Consider the following 14,051-nt stretch of genomic DNA (forward strand, 5'->3'; position numbering starts at 1 on the left):
ATAATAATAAGAATTATATTCTATTAAGTTTAAGAAATATTTTTCTCAAAGAAACAAAAGAAATTAATGAAGGGCTCGGCAGACACGCTGAGTCTACAGAATAGGTGACGCATGCCATGACACCATTACGCTTGGCTTGCTCCATTTTTATGGACTAATTGTATCCATTTGTGGTTTGATTTTATTTTATATGACAAAAGGCCATTTGTTCATTAAGTATCTCCATCAATTTAATCTCTAATTAAAAAAGATAAATTATTAATGACTATTATATAATAATACAAGTAATTAAGATATAAAAGAAAGCATGCTTAAAATTTTGACCCTAAAATTTTATATAGTAATACTTTATATTTCAATCATTTTGAAGAAATTTTATTTCTATATACCATCAATTTTTTCCCTTGACACCATTAATATTTACATATCTATTTTTTGATCAATTTTCAACCATATAAAATATATCTGATTTATCCATACTATAATTTTTATTTAATTTTAAAATTATTATCATATAATCTATTTTAATGTTTCTCTTGTTGTCTTTATAAATTGTAATCGGCGCCGATAGTGACAGAGCTGTCAGATGGCCAGTTCTTGGTGGATGGATCAGCTCGTTAGATATATGTGATTTGATGGATCGGCCTGTCATTTTGGGGGCCGGATCTCCTGGACCAGAAACTCCTGGTCCCTCTTTGGACCGCATACCCCATATAAAATCTTCCCTCACGTGCGAAGCATGTGCACACGCCAACGCATGAAAACAAAGCCCTAGCCTCTTCCAACTCTAGTGTCGCCTCCGTCCCTCTAGCGCCGTCTCCAGCGCCGGCCTCCCCCGTCGCCTGCGGCCTCCCTCCAGTGCTGTCTCCAGCGCTGCCCTCCAACGCCATCCCCAGCGCCCTCTCCAGTCGCCTCCCTCCCTCCAGCACCGGCCACGCCGGGAGCATCCTCTGCACGACGAGCATCACCGGGTTGGTCGGCAGGCTGGTGCCGCTCACCTATTCACTGTCGAAGGCGGCGGCGGCGACTGCAGTGCGGTTATCCGCAGCGGAGCTGAGCAACCACGGGATAAGGGTGAATTGCATCTCGCGCGGTCGGGTTGCCAACGCCATTCAGGATCAAAGCGATCAGAGAAATCTTCCCGTATATGGAAGAGCAGCAGGCGGTGGAGATGATCGAACTGTCCTCGGCGGAGTTGGCAAGGACGAAGTGCGAGGTGGAAGACGTGGCGAAGGCGGCGACGTCCTTGGCTTCGGATGAAGCTAAGTACATCAGCGGCCATAATCTCGTGGTGGATGGAGGATTCACTACATCTAAACGCTTAAAACTTTCACCATAGTGATAAATCCTGAGGCTGTGAACTGATTTTCATTAATAAAAAGAGATCATTTCATTTTGTCTCACAGTTTATTATTATCTTGTTTTTTTTTAAAGAAAAACATATCTCTAAATTAGTTTAATGAAAGATTCGATTGATTTAGTTCGCCAAACTTACAATTGTAGTTTGATTCTTTGATTTCCAACGAAACAGCTTTCCAGAGAACATATCCCTGGTCAGCTTGTTAAGCTCAAAGAAGCCACTCTTTCTCTCTATGTCCTTGAGGCATTTCCTCAAGGTAACGTGCCCCCACGGGCGGGATCAACCGGTTATGACATGGTATTCTTGCAACATGGGTCGAGAGGTCGAAGGTCTGCGGCAGCAATTGCGATAACATCAATATCTGTCCGTGCTAAACACCTTCGACCGCCATGTCATCGCCGGGCCCGTATTCACCGTGATTTACTCCCTCTCATACTCGTGGGGCAGGGGTGAGGGGGCCGCTGGGCGGCGGGACCCGCCTTTGCAACAAGGTAACGTTCTCCTCCTTCAGCATATCCAAAGACAAAGCAAGCTGTCTGATGACCGTGATTTACTCCCTCTCATACTCGTGGGGCAGGGGTGAGGGGGCCGCTGGGCGGCGGGACCCGCCTTTTTGCAACAAGGTAACGTTCTCCTCCTTCAGCATATCCAAAGACAAAGCAAGCTGTCTGATGACCTCCCTCCTCTTCATTTTTCCCTGCTATTTCAACTCTAAGTTTAGCATTCTCCTCTTTGAATCTTTCCGGTTCTTGTTTCAGTTTCACCAAATGACCGTTACTCCCTTCATCTGGCGTCGTTCTTAACTTCGTCTCTGCTACAATTTCTTCTTCGGGATCATCAATTTCTGAGTCCTCTGAATCGATCATGTTCACGAGCTGAGGCCTCTTCTTGTAGTACATCTCGGCACGTTTAGCAAACGAATCAGCATCCTCCTCTGTAAGGTTTAGCATCTGCCTGGTTTTCTCTTCCAATTCTGCTTAAGAAAGAAGCATACTGAAATGTGTTTGGTCATTTGTCATTACAATTTGGCTCAATTTAGGTGTTCCTGGGTGACGTCGCAGGGGAGGAAGGTGGCCCCGGGGCAAGCATCTGCCGTGCTTGACGACCGCGAGGTCGACGACGGCAGCGACTTGGGGCTCCTAGGTGACGTCACAGGCGGCGAAGGTGGCCCCGGGGCCGAGCTCGGCGGCAACATACTTGCCGAGCTTGTGCTGGATGTCTGCGAGGAGGGAGGGAGGCGACTGGAGATGGCGCTGGAGGTCGGCGCTGGAGGGAGCGCTAGAGGGAGGCGGCGCTGCTGAAGATGGCGCTGGAGGCCGGCGCTGGAGGGAGGGAGGCGACTGGAGAGGGCGCTGGAGATGACGCTGGAGGCGGCGCTGGAGGGAGGTCGCAGGCGACGAGGGAGGCCGGCGCTGGAGGGAGGGAAGCGACGCTAGAGTTGGAAGAGACTAGGGCTTTGTTTTCATGCGTTGGCGTGTGCACGTGCATCGCACGTGAGGGAAGATTTTATATGGGGTATGCGGTCCAGGGAGGGACCAGGAGTTTCTGGTGCAGGAGATCCGACCCCGTCATTTTGACGGGTCTATTCAAAATGAATTACGAATTAAACCGATCAGTCTGTACAAAAAATAAAAATTATAAACCAAATCCATACGATTTATTTAATTTAATTATTTTATAAATAAATTTTGATTTGAAAGTGTATTTCTATTTTAAAATTTTCATTTCTTTACTCCTCAATTGGCGGATCGGATCCATTCCAGCTTAGTCCGACCTGATTCATTTGGAACCGTAATCCACGCCAATTAATCCGTTTAAACTCATTTTTAATTCAATCAATTTAAATTATTTTACGAATAGATGCATGTGGTTATCGAAGTATATACATCGGAAATTTTCCGCATCCAAATTAGAAAGTTTTCAAATCGCCCATCATGAGAATGATCAAAGTGTCTATTGCTTTTGGCACCGTTCCCGTTCTACCCATTCTATCCACAATAGGTTTTAATTCTACTCCGAGCCATATTTAAAAGATTAAAAATAAAAATATTTTTGGGATTTGGATGCAAGCAATGTAACATCTCGAGCTTTCCCGGCATCCATTCGTGAAAAGCAAATTTCTCTCACCTTCTCTCACATGTGAATATTTATTTTTAATCTAACTTTTAAAATTAAAATTAATTATAACAAAAATGATTATACACATCTGAAGTGTCTCATAGCCTAAGTCTCCAGATTATATATATATAAAAAATTAATCTTTATCCAATTGTAATAAATTTGTCACCGTCTAATCAATTGGACATCTCATAAAAACTACTAAAATCAGAATTAATTGTAACAAAAGATAATTATATTCATCTAAGACGTCTTCCACAACTCATCCCTGGATTATATTAAAGGAGGTAAATCAAAGAGTAAAATTATAATCAACTATCAAGTTGGCTAGGTAATGGGAAGGGTTTTTTCTCGAGGGCATACACCCATCGAAAATTAATCCCTTGTCCCATTATAGAAAGTATGACACCCTCTAGCTAGCTACTAAAATTAAAACCAATGGTGGCAAATGGTATCAAATTCCCAAAAATCTAAATAGACTAAGTTTATGAGTGGATTTCGGTCAAAACCAACATATTGACTTAGAGAGTTTTGATTGAACTCATTTGAAATCCTATGAGTTTCTGAAGTGCCAAGGAATCCAAATGTATAATTCTTTACTATTTTCGGACTTCCCTAGTAGTGTCAAGGAGGAAAAAAGTCTTCCAGACCTTCTAAAAGACCTTAAATGATATTTATATGTTTGAAATTGGATGGTTACGGGTTAGCCCCGTAACAAATAATCGATCTCTAAACAAACTTTGTTTTACTTCTAGAATGCCCCAAAACTCATCCTGAGTTAAAAGTTATGATCTCTACAAGATGAAACTATCACTAAAGAATTAAGCTTGAAAAATAGTAATGGAGAGCATATTTAGACTCCTTGCAATATTAAAAATCCACAAAATTTGAAATAAGTATAATCTGAGCTCTTTTGGTTGATCGTGTAAGATCAATGCATATGAGAAGGGGGGATAAATCACTTATATTTAAATTTTGTTCTTTTTAAAATGAGTGCGTTGCGGAAAAAATAAACTAAGAAAAATAGAAAGAAAATAAAATATGATTATTTTTCTTAATTTGGAGCCTTCGACGATTCTTACTCCAAGACTTAGACCTTTCGACTTTTCTAACAGGTAATCAACTAATCAATCGTAATTGAATACACAAACGCAAAAGAAAGTGTAACAACGTCTACACTTTATTTAAGCAATAATTAACTTTAAACTAAAAATGTTACCTGATCCGGTCCGGAAGCTGAGTCAGACGGGCCGTCGGGTGAGGTGGTGAGAATGTTGACGAAGTCACGACGTCTTGGAAGGGGGTGTACTGAGATGACTCCCGTGTTGACCAAGTCTCCAAAAGTCCTCTGGTCAACGCTACCTGCAACCAGTGACCGGGTTTACCCGGCCCCCGGTATCCCGATGCTCGAGATAGATCCAACGAATATATGAGTACAAGACTAAGCTATGAAATAATGAAAATGCATATGAAATATGAACGAGGAACGTACCCTGGCCCAGGGGGGCGCCCTCGGATGGGACGCGACTAGAATTGTCGCGACCCGGAAGAGTAGATGACTCCGATCAGGCTGGAGAGCTGGATCTGACAACGAGAAGTAGAACGCGGCATGAGCCCAAAAGACGAGCTGCAGGTCGGGAGATAATAGCGCCACGTAAGCCGGGGCACGAGATCGGCACATAAGCCGAGACCTGAAATCGGCACGCAGGTCGAGACAAGACATCGGTACGCAGACCGGGATAAGACACCGGTACGCAGACCAGGATAAGACACCGGTATGCAGACCGGGAACTGATATCGGCGCGTAGGCCGGGAACTAGATCGGTACACAGGCCGGGACACGACACACAGGCAGGATGAGCGCGTAGGTCGGAATACCGTACCCAAGTCAGATCGGCGCAAAGGCCAAAATACAATAAAACGGCACGAAGGCCAGGAACACAACGGGAACTAAATACAGTCCAATCAATGACAACAGCCACGGTGGAGGCCGCACTCGGCCACCGACGACGGGGAAGGGAGAGGTAACCCGGAGGCGACACTGTACAAGGGGAGAATGGAGGCAGCAGTCCCCTCCCCTGGGCGGCAGCGTGTAAGAGGGAGGAAGTGGAGTGTCCTGGAGGCAGTTCCGGCGAGGGGAGGAGAAAGAGAGGCAGAGTCCGCGGGGAAGAGGTGGCTGCAGCGGCATCACACGAGGAAGTGAAACGGCGGAGGCATTTGAGACAGGCTCGCGGGGGTGAGGAGAAGGGCAGTGGCTGGTCTGCCCCGCGACGGCATGGCGCGGAGGACGAAGGAAGCAGCACTGTCGTCGCCGGCGTCGAGAGGAGAAGGAAAAAAGGGGGAAGATGGGCGGTCGTCGAGCCGGCGGCAGCGCAGCGAGGAGAAGGAAGATGGTGCTGTCGCCGTCACTGTGGGGAAGAAGAGGAGAGGGTTGTCGTCGCTATGGTCGGTGCTGCGAGGAGGAAGAAGAGGAGAGGCTATCGCCGGCGTTGCGAGGGTGGCGGCGAGAGAGAAAGAGAGGGAAAGGGAGGAGAGGTAGCGACCAGTGGTGAAGAGAAGGAGAGGAGTGGAGAAGAGGCGGCCGGCGACCTCGGCTCCGGCGACGTCAACGCGAGGAAAAGGAAGGAAACCCGCTACTGTGGCGGTGGAAAACCAACCACGAAAAACCCACCTCCTCTTTTTTTGCTACAGTGCCTCCCCCTTTTCTTCCAAAGCCCTAGCCAGCCCCACTAGACTAAAACGCCCTCCCATCTCCACTTAATTACACCTCTACCCCTGAACCATATCCACGTCATTACCCAATGCTTAGACGGAGATCTGAATGCACTCGTGCATTGGTGTTTGTCTGTCTGTAGTAGTCGAGTATAGCAGCGTCGTAGTACAACAGTAGTACGAAGTCGAAGCAGCCGGAAGATCGAGGAATCACGTAGAATGTTGTGACTAAGCTCTTGTTTGAATGCTCCTTATAAACAGCATTGGAGGGGCCTCTAGTGGTTCAGGGCGCCTCCAATGGTGCTTATCTGATCCGAAGACTTCGGCCTTTATTCGCTTGAAGACACCTTCCATAAGTTCTAAGGTGTCTCTAGTTCACTTAGAGGCGCCTTCATTTAGCTAAACTTCATCTACAAGAGTTATCTGTGTGGAGGCACCTTCAGACATTGAGGGCACCTCCAGTCAGCTCTGAGGCACCTCCAGTCAGTTTCGAAGCACCTCGAGCACTGTTCATCTAAGATTAACTTTTTCACTTTGCTCCTACCAAACACTTTAGTTCAAATAACAAAAGGAATCTGCAAAATAAAGTTAAAACATACAAAATAAGATGAAATAAATTTATTAATTATATCCTGCTTTACCAAGACCAAGATTTATTCTTGGTCTCAACTTGGTATTTCAAAATAGATTTAAGTTGGACCAGCGCCTACAGTGCCACTAGGACTCGTCCTCACTGAATCACTCTCGTCCAGTGCTTACCTTACTTATCATTTTCAGACTTACTTAACTCTTGACCTATAAGATCTTCCTGTCAGATGCTTTATATAGACTTCAATCTATTGTCAAGTTCTATGGACCAAACTGAACTTCCTGCCAGATATCTACCTATCCGAACTTCCTGCCAATTATCAGGTCCTCCAAGCATAACTGGACTTCAGCCTAATGCTAGGTCTCATTAAATCTGCTAGTCTTGCACACTTGGTAAATAGATTAGAACACACAATATCTAACTTTACCTTTTTGTCATCAAAACCTGATTATTAGTACTAATTGTATCAATATTTTTTCCATTTTGATGTGATGCAACCTAGGTTAAAGTTCGAGAAAAAATGCATGATTTGAGTCAATTTAATTATTTAATTATGAGTTCTCTAACCCAACTCATTATTCTTCTCCTTTGGCATACATAAAAACAATGTAAGATACAATAAACAAGCAAAACATCAATACTTTTGAACACATCTAGAATAATATAAGTTAAAATATCTGCTTTCAAAAATGTCTGAAGGAAGATCTTTTCTTGAAAATATCTCTTTTTAAATTTGCCTTAAAAAATCATCTTAGATTTTTCAATCAAGATTCCCCCTCAATCTAACACATCTTTAGAAATTTTTATTAACTACAAGAAAAATTCCGTATCTGTCTTATGAGGTTTTATCAATATGAGAGGGTTACCATATTTTTTAAGTTAAGGTTCACTCTTCCCCTTTCAACACACATCAAAAAGATTTAACTAATTGATTTTTAGGTGTGCACCAACAATAACTTTTGAAAAATTAAAAAAATATTTCTAAGCCATGAAAAATATTTTAAGTGAATGGGAAAAAAGTTTTGACAAACATAATTAAGACACATATTACTTTTTCTAAAAACACTTAAAATATTTGAGATAAAACATTGTCTTCAAAAATCTTTTAAGTACTTAAAAAAAATTACCAAGTACATGAATTTTCATAAAGAATTTTTAAAAGAATTTTCAAACTTTTAAAGATTTTTCAAAACATTAGGAAGAATGTGTTTTAAAATATTTTCAAAGTTTTTTTTACGGAACACATTTTCAAATCAAACTATTTTTCAAAATATTTTTGTTAAAAATATATATTTCTATAGTAATTTTCAAAGATAATGGTGAACACATTTTCAAAGTGTTTTACAAAGAAAAAATATTTTTCAAACAGAATTCCATAATTATGTTGAACCGATTTTGTCAAAAAGTTAAAGATAAAATTTCCAAGATATTTTTTAAAATATTTTATTTGAATATCTTTATAAAATGTGTCTTCCAATTGAATCTCCCCCTTTATCTGACATTTGCTTATAAACTCCTTATTAATTATAAGGATTACATATCTATGTATTTGGGGATCTAGAAATTTATAGTTTACCTAGAAAATATAGACATTAAGTGTTTTTTGACAATCATTTTAAAAATGTATGTTTTTGAAAGCTATATAAGTAATTGCACTTAATCACTCATGAATCATTAATATCTTGAAAATTAAAGTATTTTCAATTTACTTTTCTTAACATCTCAACCATTCTAGATTTTCAAATATAGTAACTTTTTATGATTAGAAAGATACTTAATGATTTTGTCTGAAAGTGGAGAAGATGACGGGCTGGGAACGTGACTTTGTGGTGGACTAGAAGTAAACTCCTAGCTATCCTGTAAAACCAGGGGTGTTAGTGCTATGCCGAGAAAGAGTTTTCGACGTTGACCCTTCGACGTTCAAGTCAGCCTTCAATTTAGTAGAGAATAGCAGAAAGACTGTAGCTAAAGCGTGTAGAATAACAAGATATCACATACCTCCACCTGTGTATAATGTCAGTGTAACATCTATGCACGCATGTCAAATCGTATGCATGTTTTCCAAAGCTTCCTAGAAAAAGGCGAGTCAAAAAGTGTTCCTAACATCTTTCCTTAAGTGAGCAAACAAATATCTGATGTGATAAGCTAGAGGCTTCTAAAGTACGATTTGCATGATAGACATGCTCTATTGTTGGCGGCATAAACTACCAAAAAAATATGATGAGATATGGAGGTGGATCCCATTATTGGCTGATTGGAGCTCGCTCGATTAGAAGCTTCTAAAGTACGATTTGTCTGTTGGGCATGCTTTATTATCAATGACACAAACCTCTAAAAGGGTATGATAGGTGGGTCCCACTATAGGTCAACCAGAGGCCGCTCGGCAAGGACGTCCCAGCTCGGTCATATACTGAATAGAGTTATCTTTCTTCACCCAGCTTTTTCAATGTTGGAGGATTGCCTTTCATCCGACTGGCCATGGCATCCAGCCATGAAGATGGTCCGGGGGATTTACGACTTGTCTCTTAACCATAGTCACAAGTTCTCAGCGGATGACCGTCCGGATAGTCATGCCCTTTTGAACCGCTACACCCGGTCGATGGACCTGAGCTTTGACTATCTTGAATTTGACCCCCACGTCAGTTGTTCTTCCCTACTTTGACCCATATTCGATGGGACCCCTCTTTATCACTGTATCACAAGCCATCCTCTCAAGTCTAGTCGAATGAGACTGTAAGCCCGACTGATTAGATGATTAGTATGTTCTACAACTTTTCTTCCTGATCGGGTGTTCCAGGATTTAGAGCCACTGCTCGGCTAAAACATTCACTGCTCCTGTCATTTGTCAATGAGATGCCTTTTCCTCGACAGAACGTGCTAGGGTTTAGAGCTGCCGCTCGGCTATTTATATTCCGAGGTTGATGTTGCTTAGATCTAACACGGACAACACTTAGTTGTTTTTAACTCCCTTTTGATCTCTACTCCGATTGGCATTCATACTTTGAGGTTGATGTCACTTAGATGAAACATGAACAACGCTTAGCCATTTTTTAACTCCCTTCTAATCTCTTCTCCGAGTGACTACCCTCACTTAATGTCTTTTAATTGCTGCTGACATCACCATAATTTCTCGAAAATTGTTCAAATCCCTAACTATTAATGCAAAATATGTTTGGTCATACCTTTTAATCATGCACTCTCCTTCCTCATTAATGCCATTGGTGGCTGAGTGTCACGTGTCGCAATCCTCTACTAGCACATGTATGATGTGATAGACGACTATAGGGATTTGATCTAATGGTTGCCTTTTTGAACTCAACAGCCAACATTAAATCTCGTTTTCCAAAACTCTCGATCAAACGGTTAGGGTGATTGCCCACAGGGGTTTAAAATCCTTAATTTCATTCTTTCACATATATGCACCTTCGTCTTCTTCGTATCTACACCTTCACCTTCTTACTTTCTCCTCTCTATTCGTCGCCGACGATCCTTTTTCCTCAGTAAGTTCCTCTTTCATTTTCCTTTTAATACTTACTTTTCATCCCCCTTTTCATGGCACAATCTCCTTCCTTACCCCCAGCCATCCGGGGTATAGTACACCTCCATCAAGTCTGATTTTAACAATGATAAGGTAGATCAAATAAATATGACCTACCACATTTCCGACAACTACCAAATCGTCATTCCTTCCGCCTATGCTCACCCCCATACACCTCCAGATGGTTTCCTTCCCTTCTTCAAAGACCAATTCTTTGTTGGTCTGTGATTTCCCATTCATGCATTCTTTTCTTAAGTCTGAAGGTACTTCCAAATTCTTATGCAACAGTTAGTGCTTAATTCATTTAGGTTATTGTGTGAGGTTGTGATCTTGTTCCGTATGTACGAAATTCCTCTTTTGTCCCGTATTTTCATTATTTTTACCACTCAAAACTGTCCAAGTCAGGCACCTTCCTTTTTCAAGCCCGAATGAGGGCTGTCTACTTCGAAAAGATGCCCACGTATAACAAGGGTTAGAAGGACCACTGTTTCTTCATCTATCTTCCCGGTCGGTCCACTTTCTCGACTGGGTGGCAAATTGAACTACCAAAAGTCCCTGCTTTGAGAAAATACTAATGGGAGTCGACCTACCTCCAAGTAGTCTCGCATCTAGTCAGTCAGAAATATCATATCCACAAGTTGCTACAAGAGGGTGTCCTATATATGTTTGGACTGAGTCCTCTCCGAACATGGCTACCCAAATCCCTCGGTAAGTCATTCCTCCTATCGTTTTTAAATCTAATTGATTTTTTTTCTTTTGCAGCTCAAATCATGCTCAAGTCCTTACTGAGCGTCACAAACAAATTAACTGATGCGGTGATCAACTCCCGAGGGGCTGCTGAACTGGAGAGCCAACGATTAGGCCTTTTTGGAAGAGCATACTGGCAAGGTGGAAGCAAGCTGGGGGATAGGTAGTGACGCCGCGGCTAATACTGTCGAGCTACCACCAGAGCATTCCTCCATTGTGCCTATAGAAGTTCCTTTGAAGTCTGCTACTTCTAGCGACCCGTTGATTTAACGCAAGCACAGAAAAGGCCCTTGCTGGAGGCTTCTTCTTGCTTGGCTACCTTTGTTCCAAAAACTTCTATCGCCATGCTAGCGATGCGACCCCCATCGAAGCGAGGTGAAAGTTCTTCTTCCACAATTCTTGAGAGGGCAGCCAGCCTGCTGACTCCTCCATCTTTTGATCGAACGCTGACTCTGACCACACTTCTGTCCAACATGATGATTGATTAGACCTTGGCTTATCTGTCACTGGTGTCGATCGGTCCTTCGGCTCACATCTCTACCATCCACTCCACCCCATCATCCAAATCGAAGGGGAAGGCCAGCTCGGAGGCGATCAACGCCATCTCTCAAAGGTCTATAATAGTAGTTCTTAGACTACCTACCGATGAATGGAGGTACCCGGATCCTGACCAGCCATGCACACCTGAGCTCAAGATAAGAATACAGGGTCCTTTGGCTTAGAATTTGGTGGATGCTAAAGCAAGGGCGACGATGATTCTGCCCGGCGAGCTCTCTAGCAGCTTTAGCAAAAAATCCACTAGAGTTTGTTCATTCAGACTTTGCACATTTGTGTTTCCTGCTCTGACTTACATGACTTCTTTTTCCGCCTGTGCAGTTTTGGGTGAAGAGCCTGGCTATGTGCCAGATACTGACCTTCCTCGAGCATAAGAACAAGCAGCTGCAGGCCTCGATCGAGGAAGCAAGTGCCTCACGAGCCCGGGTTGAGCAATTAACCACCAAGGTGTACCGATTGAAGAAAGACCTGGACACTTCCTCCGAGCAACTCTTAGGCCCCGAGCAGCTCTTAGGTTCCAAGCAGGTACTAACGGTGGAGAAAAATAAAAATCATAACCAAACCCTCTAACTCGACCAACTAACCAAGTAGGCACATCATTTTGAGTTAAAGATCAACTCTGCTAATGTCAGGAAGCTTAGGGCTATTGAGGACTCGGAGCTAAAGAACAAGGAAGCTCGGGTTCTGGCTAAAAAGCTCAAGGATGTAGAAAACATCTTAGCTAAGGAGTGGGTCGGTCGTATGGCCGAACATACGAGCCACGAAAGTCAGCTTAGCAAGTTCAAAAGAACAGTTGATGAGAAAGATGCCTAGCTATGAGCACTGAAGGCCGAGTTGGCCAAATTTAAAGGAGAAGAACCCGTGCGGTTAGACACCTACAGGGTGGAATATCTCTACTCAAAAGAGTTTAACCAAATGCTCATAGACCGGACCATTTGCTTGTTCAGCTTTGGTATAGAGGCGACTATTAAGCAGCTAAAGGAGAACGACTATCTTGTAGTGAAGCTCCCGGTGATGTTCATAAAATGGGAGAAGATCATGGAGACGCTCCCCGACAGTTAACCGCCGATCTGGCATAGTTTTTCTGCGCATTTAGCGACAACCCCTTGTATGTGCTAAGTATTTCATGTAAAATGCTAAGTCTAGTTCAATGCACTCCCGTTTTGCCTTCTTGAGTTTTTTTCTCTATATGTGTTCTAATTGAAAACTAGATTCTAACATTTGAGACTTAGTTTTCTTGGTCTACTCGAGTAGTACGGTGCGTGAGAGCTGGGCCTGCTCAAAACCTTGGTTGCATGACATGATATTTTAGTATACTTGGCACGAGGGATTTGTCCGTGTATAAGTTGGTCGAACGACTCAAGAGTATGGAAACCTCATAGCTTAGTTCACTTATAACTTGTTCGAACGGAAGAGTCATTGACATTTAGGCGTGAAGGATTTGCTCGCTTATAATTTAGCCGAACAGCTCAAGAGTTTGAAAATATGAGAGCTTAGCTCACATATAACTCACCCGAACAGGTAGAGAATCTTTGACACTTAGACATGAAGGCTTTGCTCGCTTATCACTTGGCCAAATGACTCAAGAGTCTCGAGACGTGAGAGTCTAGTTCACTTATAACTCGGTCACACAGCGCGAGAGTCTTTGACACTTAGAAGTGAGGACTTTGTTCACTTATAACTTGGTCGAACGACTCAAAAGTCTAGAAGCGTGTGAGCTTAGCTTACTTATAACTCACCTAAATGGCTCAAGAGTCTTTGACACTTAGCCGCGAGAAATTTACTCACTTATAATTTAGCCAAATGACTCAAGAGTCTAAAGGCGTAAGAGTTTAGCTCACTTATAACTCATTTGAATGGGTCAAGAGTCTTTAACACTTAAGCATGACAACTTTACTCGCTTATAACTTGGTTTAATGACTTAAGAGTCTGGAAGTGTGAAAGTTTTGCTCACTTATAACTCACCTGAACGGGTTGAGAGTCTTTGATATTGAGGCGTGAGGGCTTTGTTCGCTTATAACTTATCCGAGCGTCTCAAGAGTCTAGAAGTGTGAGAGCTTAGCTCACTTATAACTCGCTCGAACGGGTCGATAGTCTTTGACACTTAGGTATGAAGGCTTTGCTTGCTTATAATTTGGCCGAACGGCTCAAGAGTCTAGAGGTGTGAAAGGTTAGCTTGCTTATAACTCTCCCGAACTAGTCGAGATCTTTGACACTTAGGCACGAGGATTTTGCTCACATATAACTTAGTCGAATGACTCAAGAGTTTGGAGGCGTGAGAGCTTATCTTGTTAGTGTAATTTTCCTATGTCAAGGTTGACCGGGTTCACTAAGCTTGAATTGGCTCAAGCTTGAGTCATGGTGTTTGAGTTTTGATGTTTGACAATGTATAGAGATTGCAGGTGCAATCATTCATTTGGGGAGATTGGTGG

The 14,051-nt window shown here is 42.6% G+C and overlaps 1 protein-coding gene across 1 annotated transcript; it reads right to left on the minus strand.

Annotated features, from left to right (window-relative positions):
• Positions 1–1,468: 1,468 nt before the first annotated feature.
• Positions 1,469–2,310, minus strand: LOC122014238 (protein NETWORKED 3A-like). The gene has a single exon (XM_042570410.1). It carries the CDS (start codon positions 2,308–2,310, stop codon positions 1,921–1,923), a length of 390 nt encoding a protein of 129 aa, XP_042426344.1. The 3' UTR covers positions 1,469–1,920.
• Between the last annotated feature and the right edge of the window lie 11,741 nt (positions 2,311–14,051).

The sequence above is a fragment of the Zingiber officinale genome, chromosome 8B (genome assembly GCF_018446385.1).
Source record: "Zingiber officinale cultivar Zhangliang chromosome 8B, Zo_v1.1, whole genome shotgun sequence".
Classification (NCBI taxonomy): Eukaryota; Viridiplantae; Streptophyta; class Magnoliopsida; order Zingiberales; family Zingiberaceae; genus Zingiber; species Zingiber officinale.

Coding starts and splice junctions, on each gene's coding strand:
- LOC122014238 (XM_042570410.1), bottom strand. CDS start 2,310: ATGCTAAACCTTACAGAGGAGGATGCTGATTCGTTTGCTAAACGTGCC.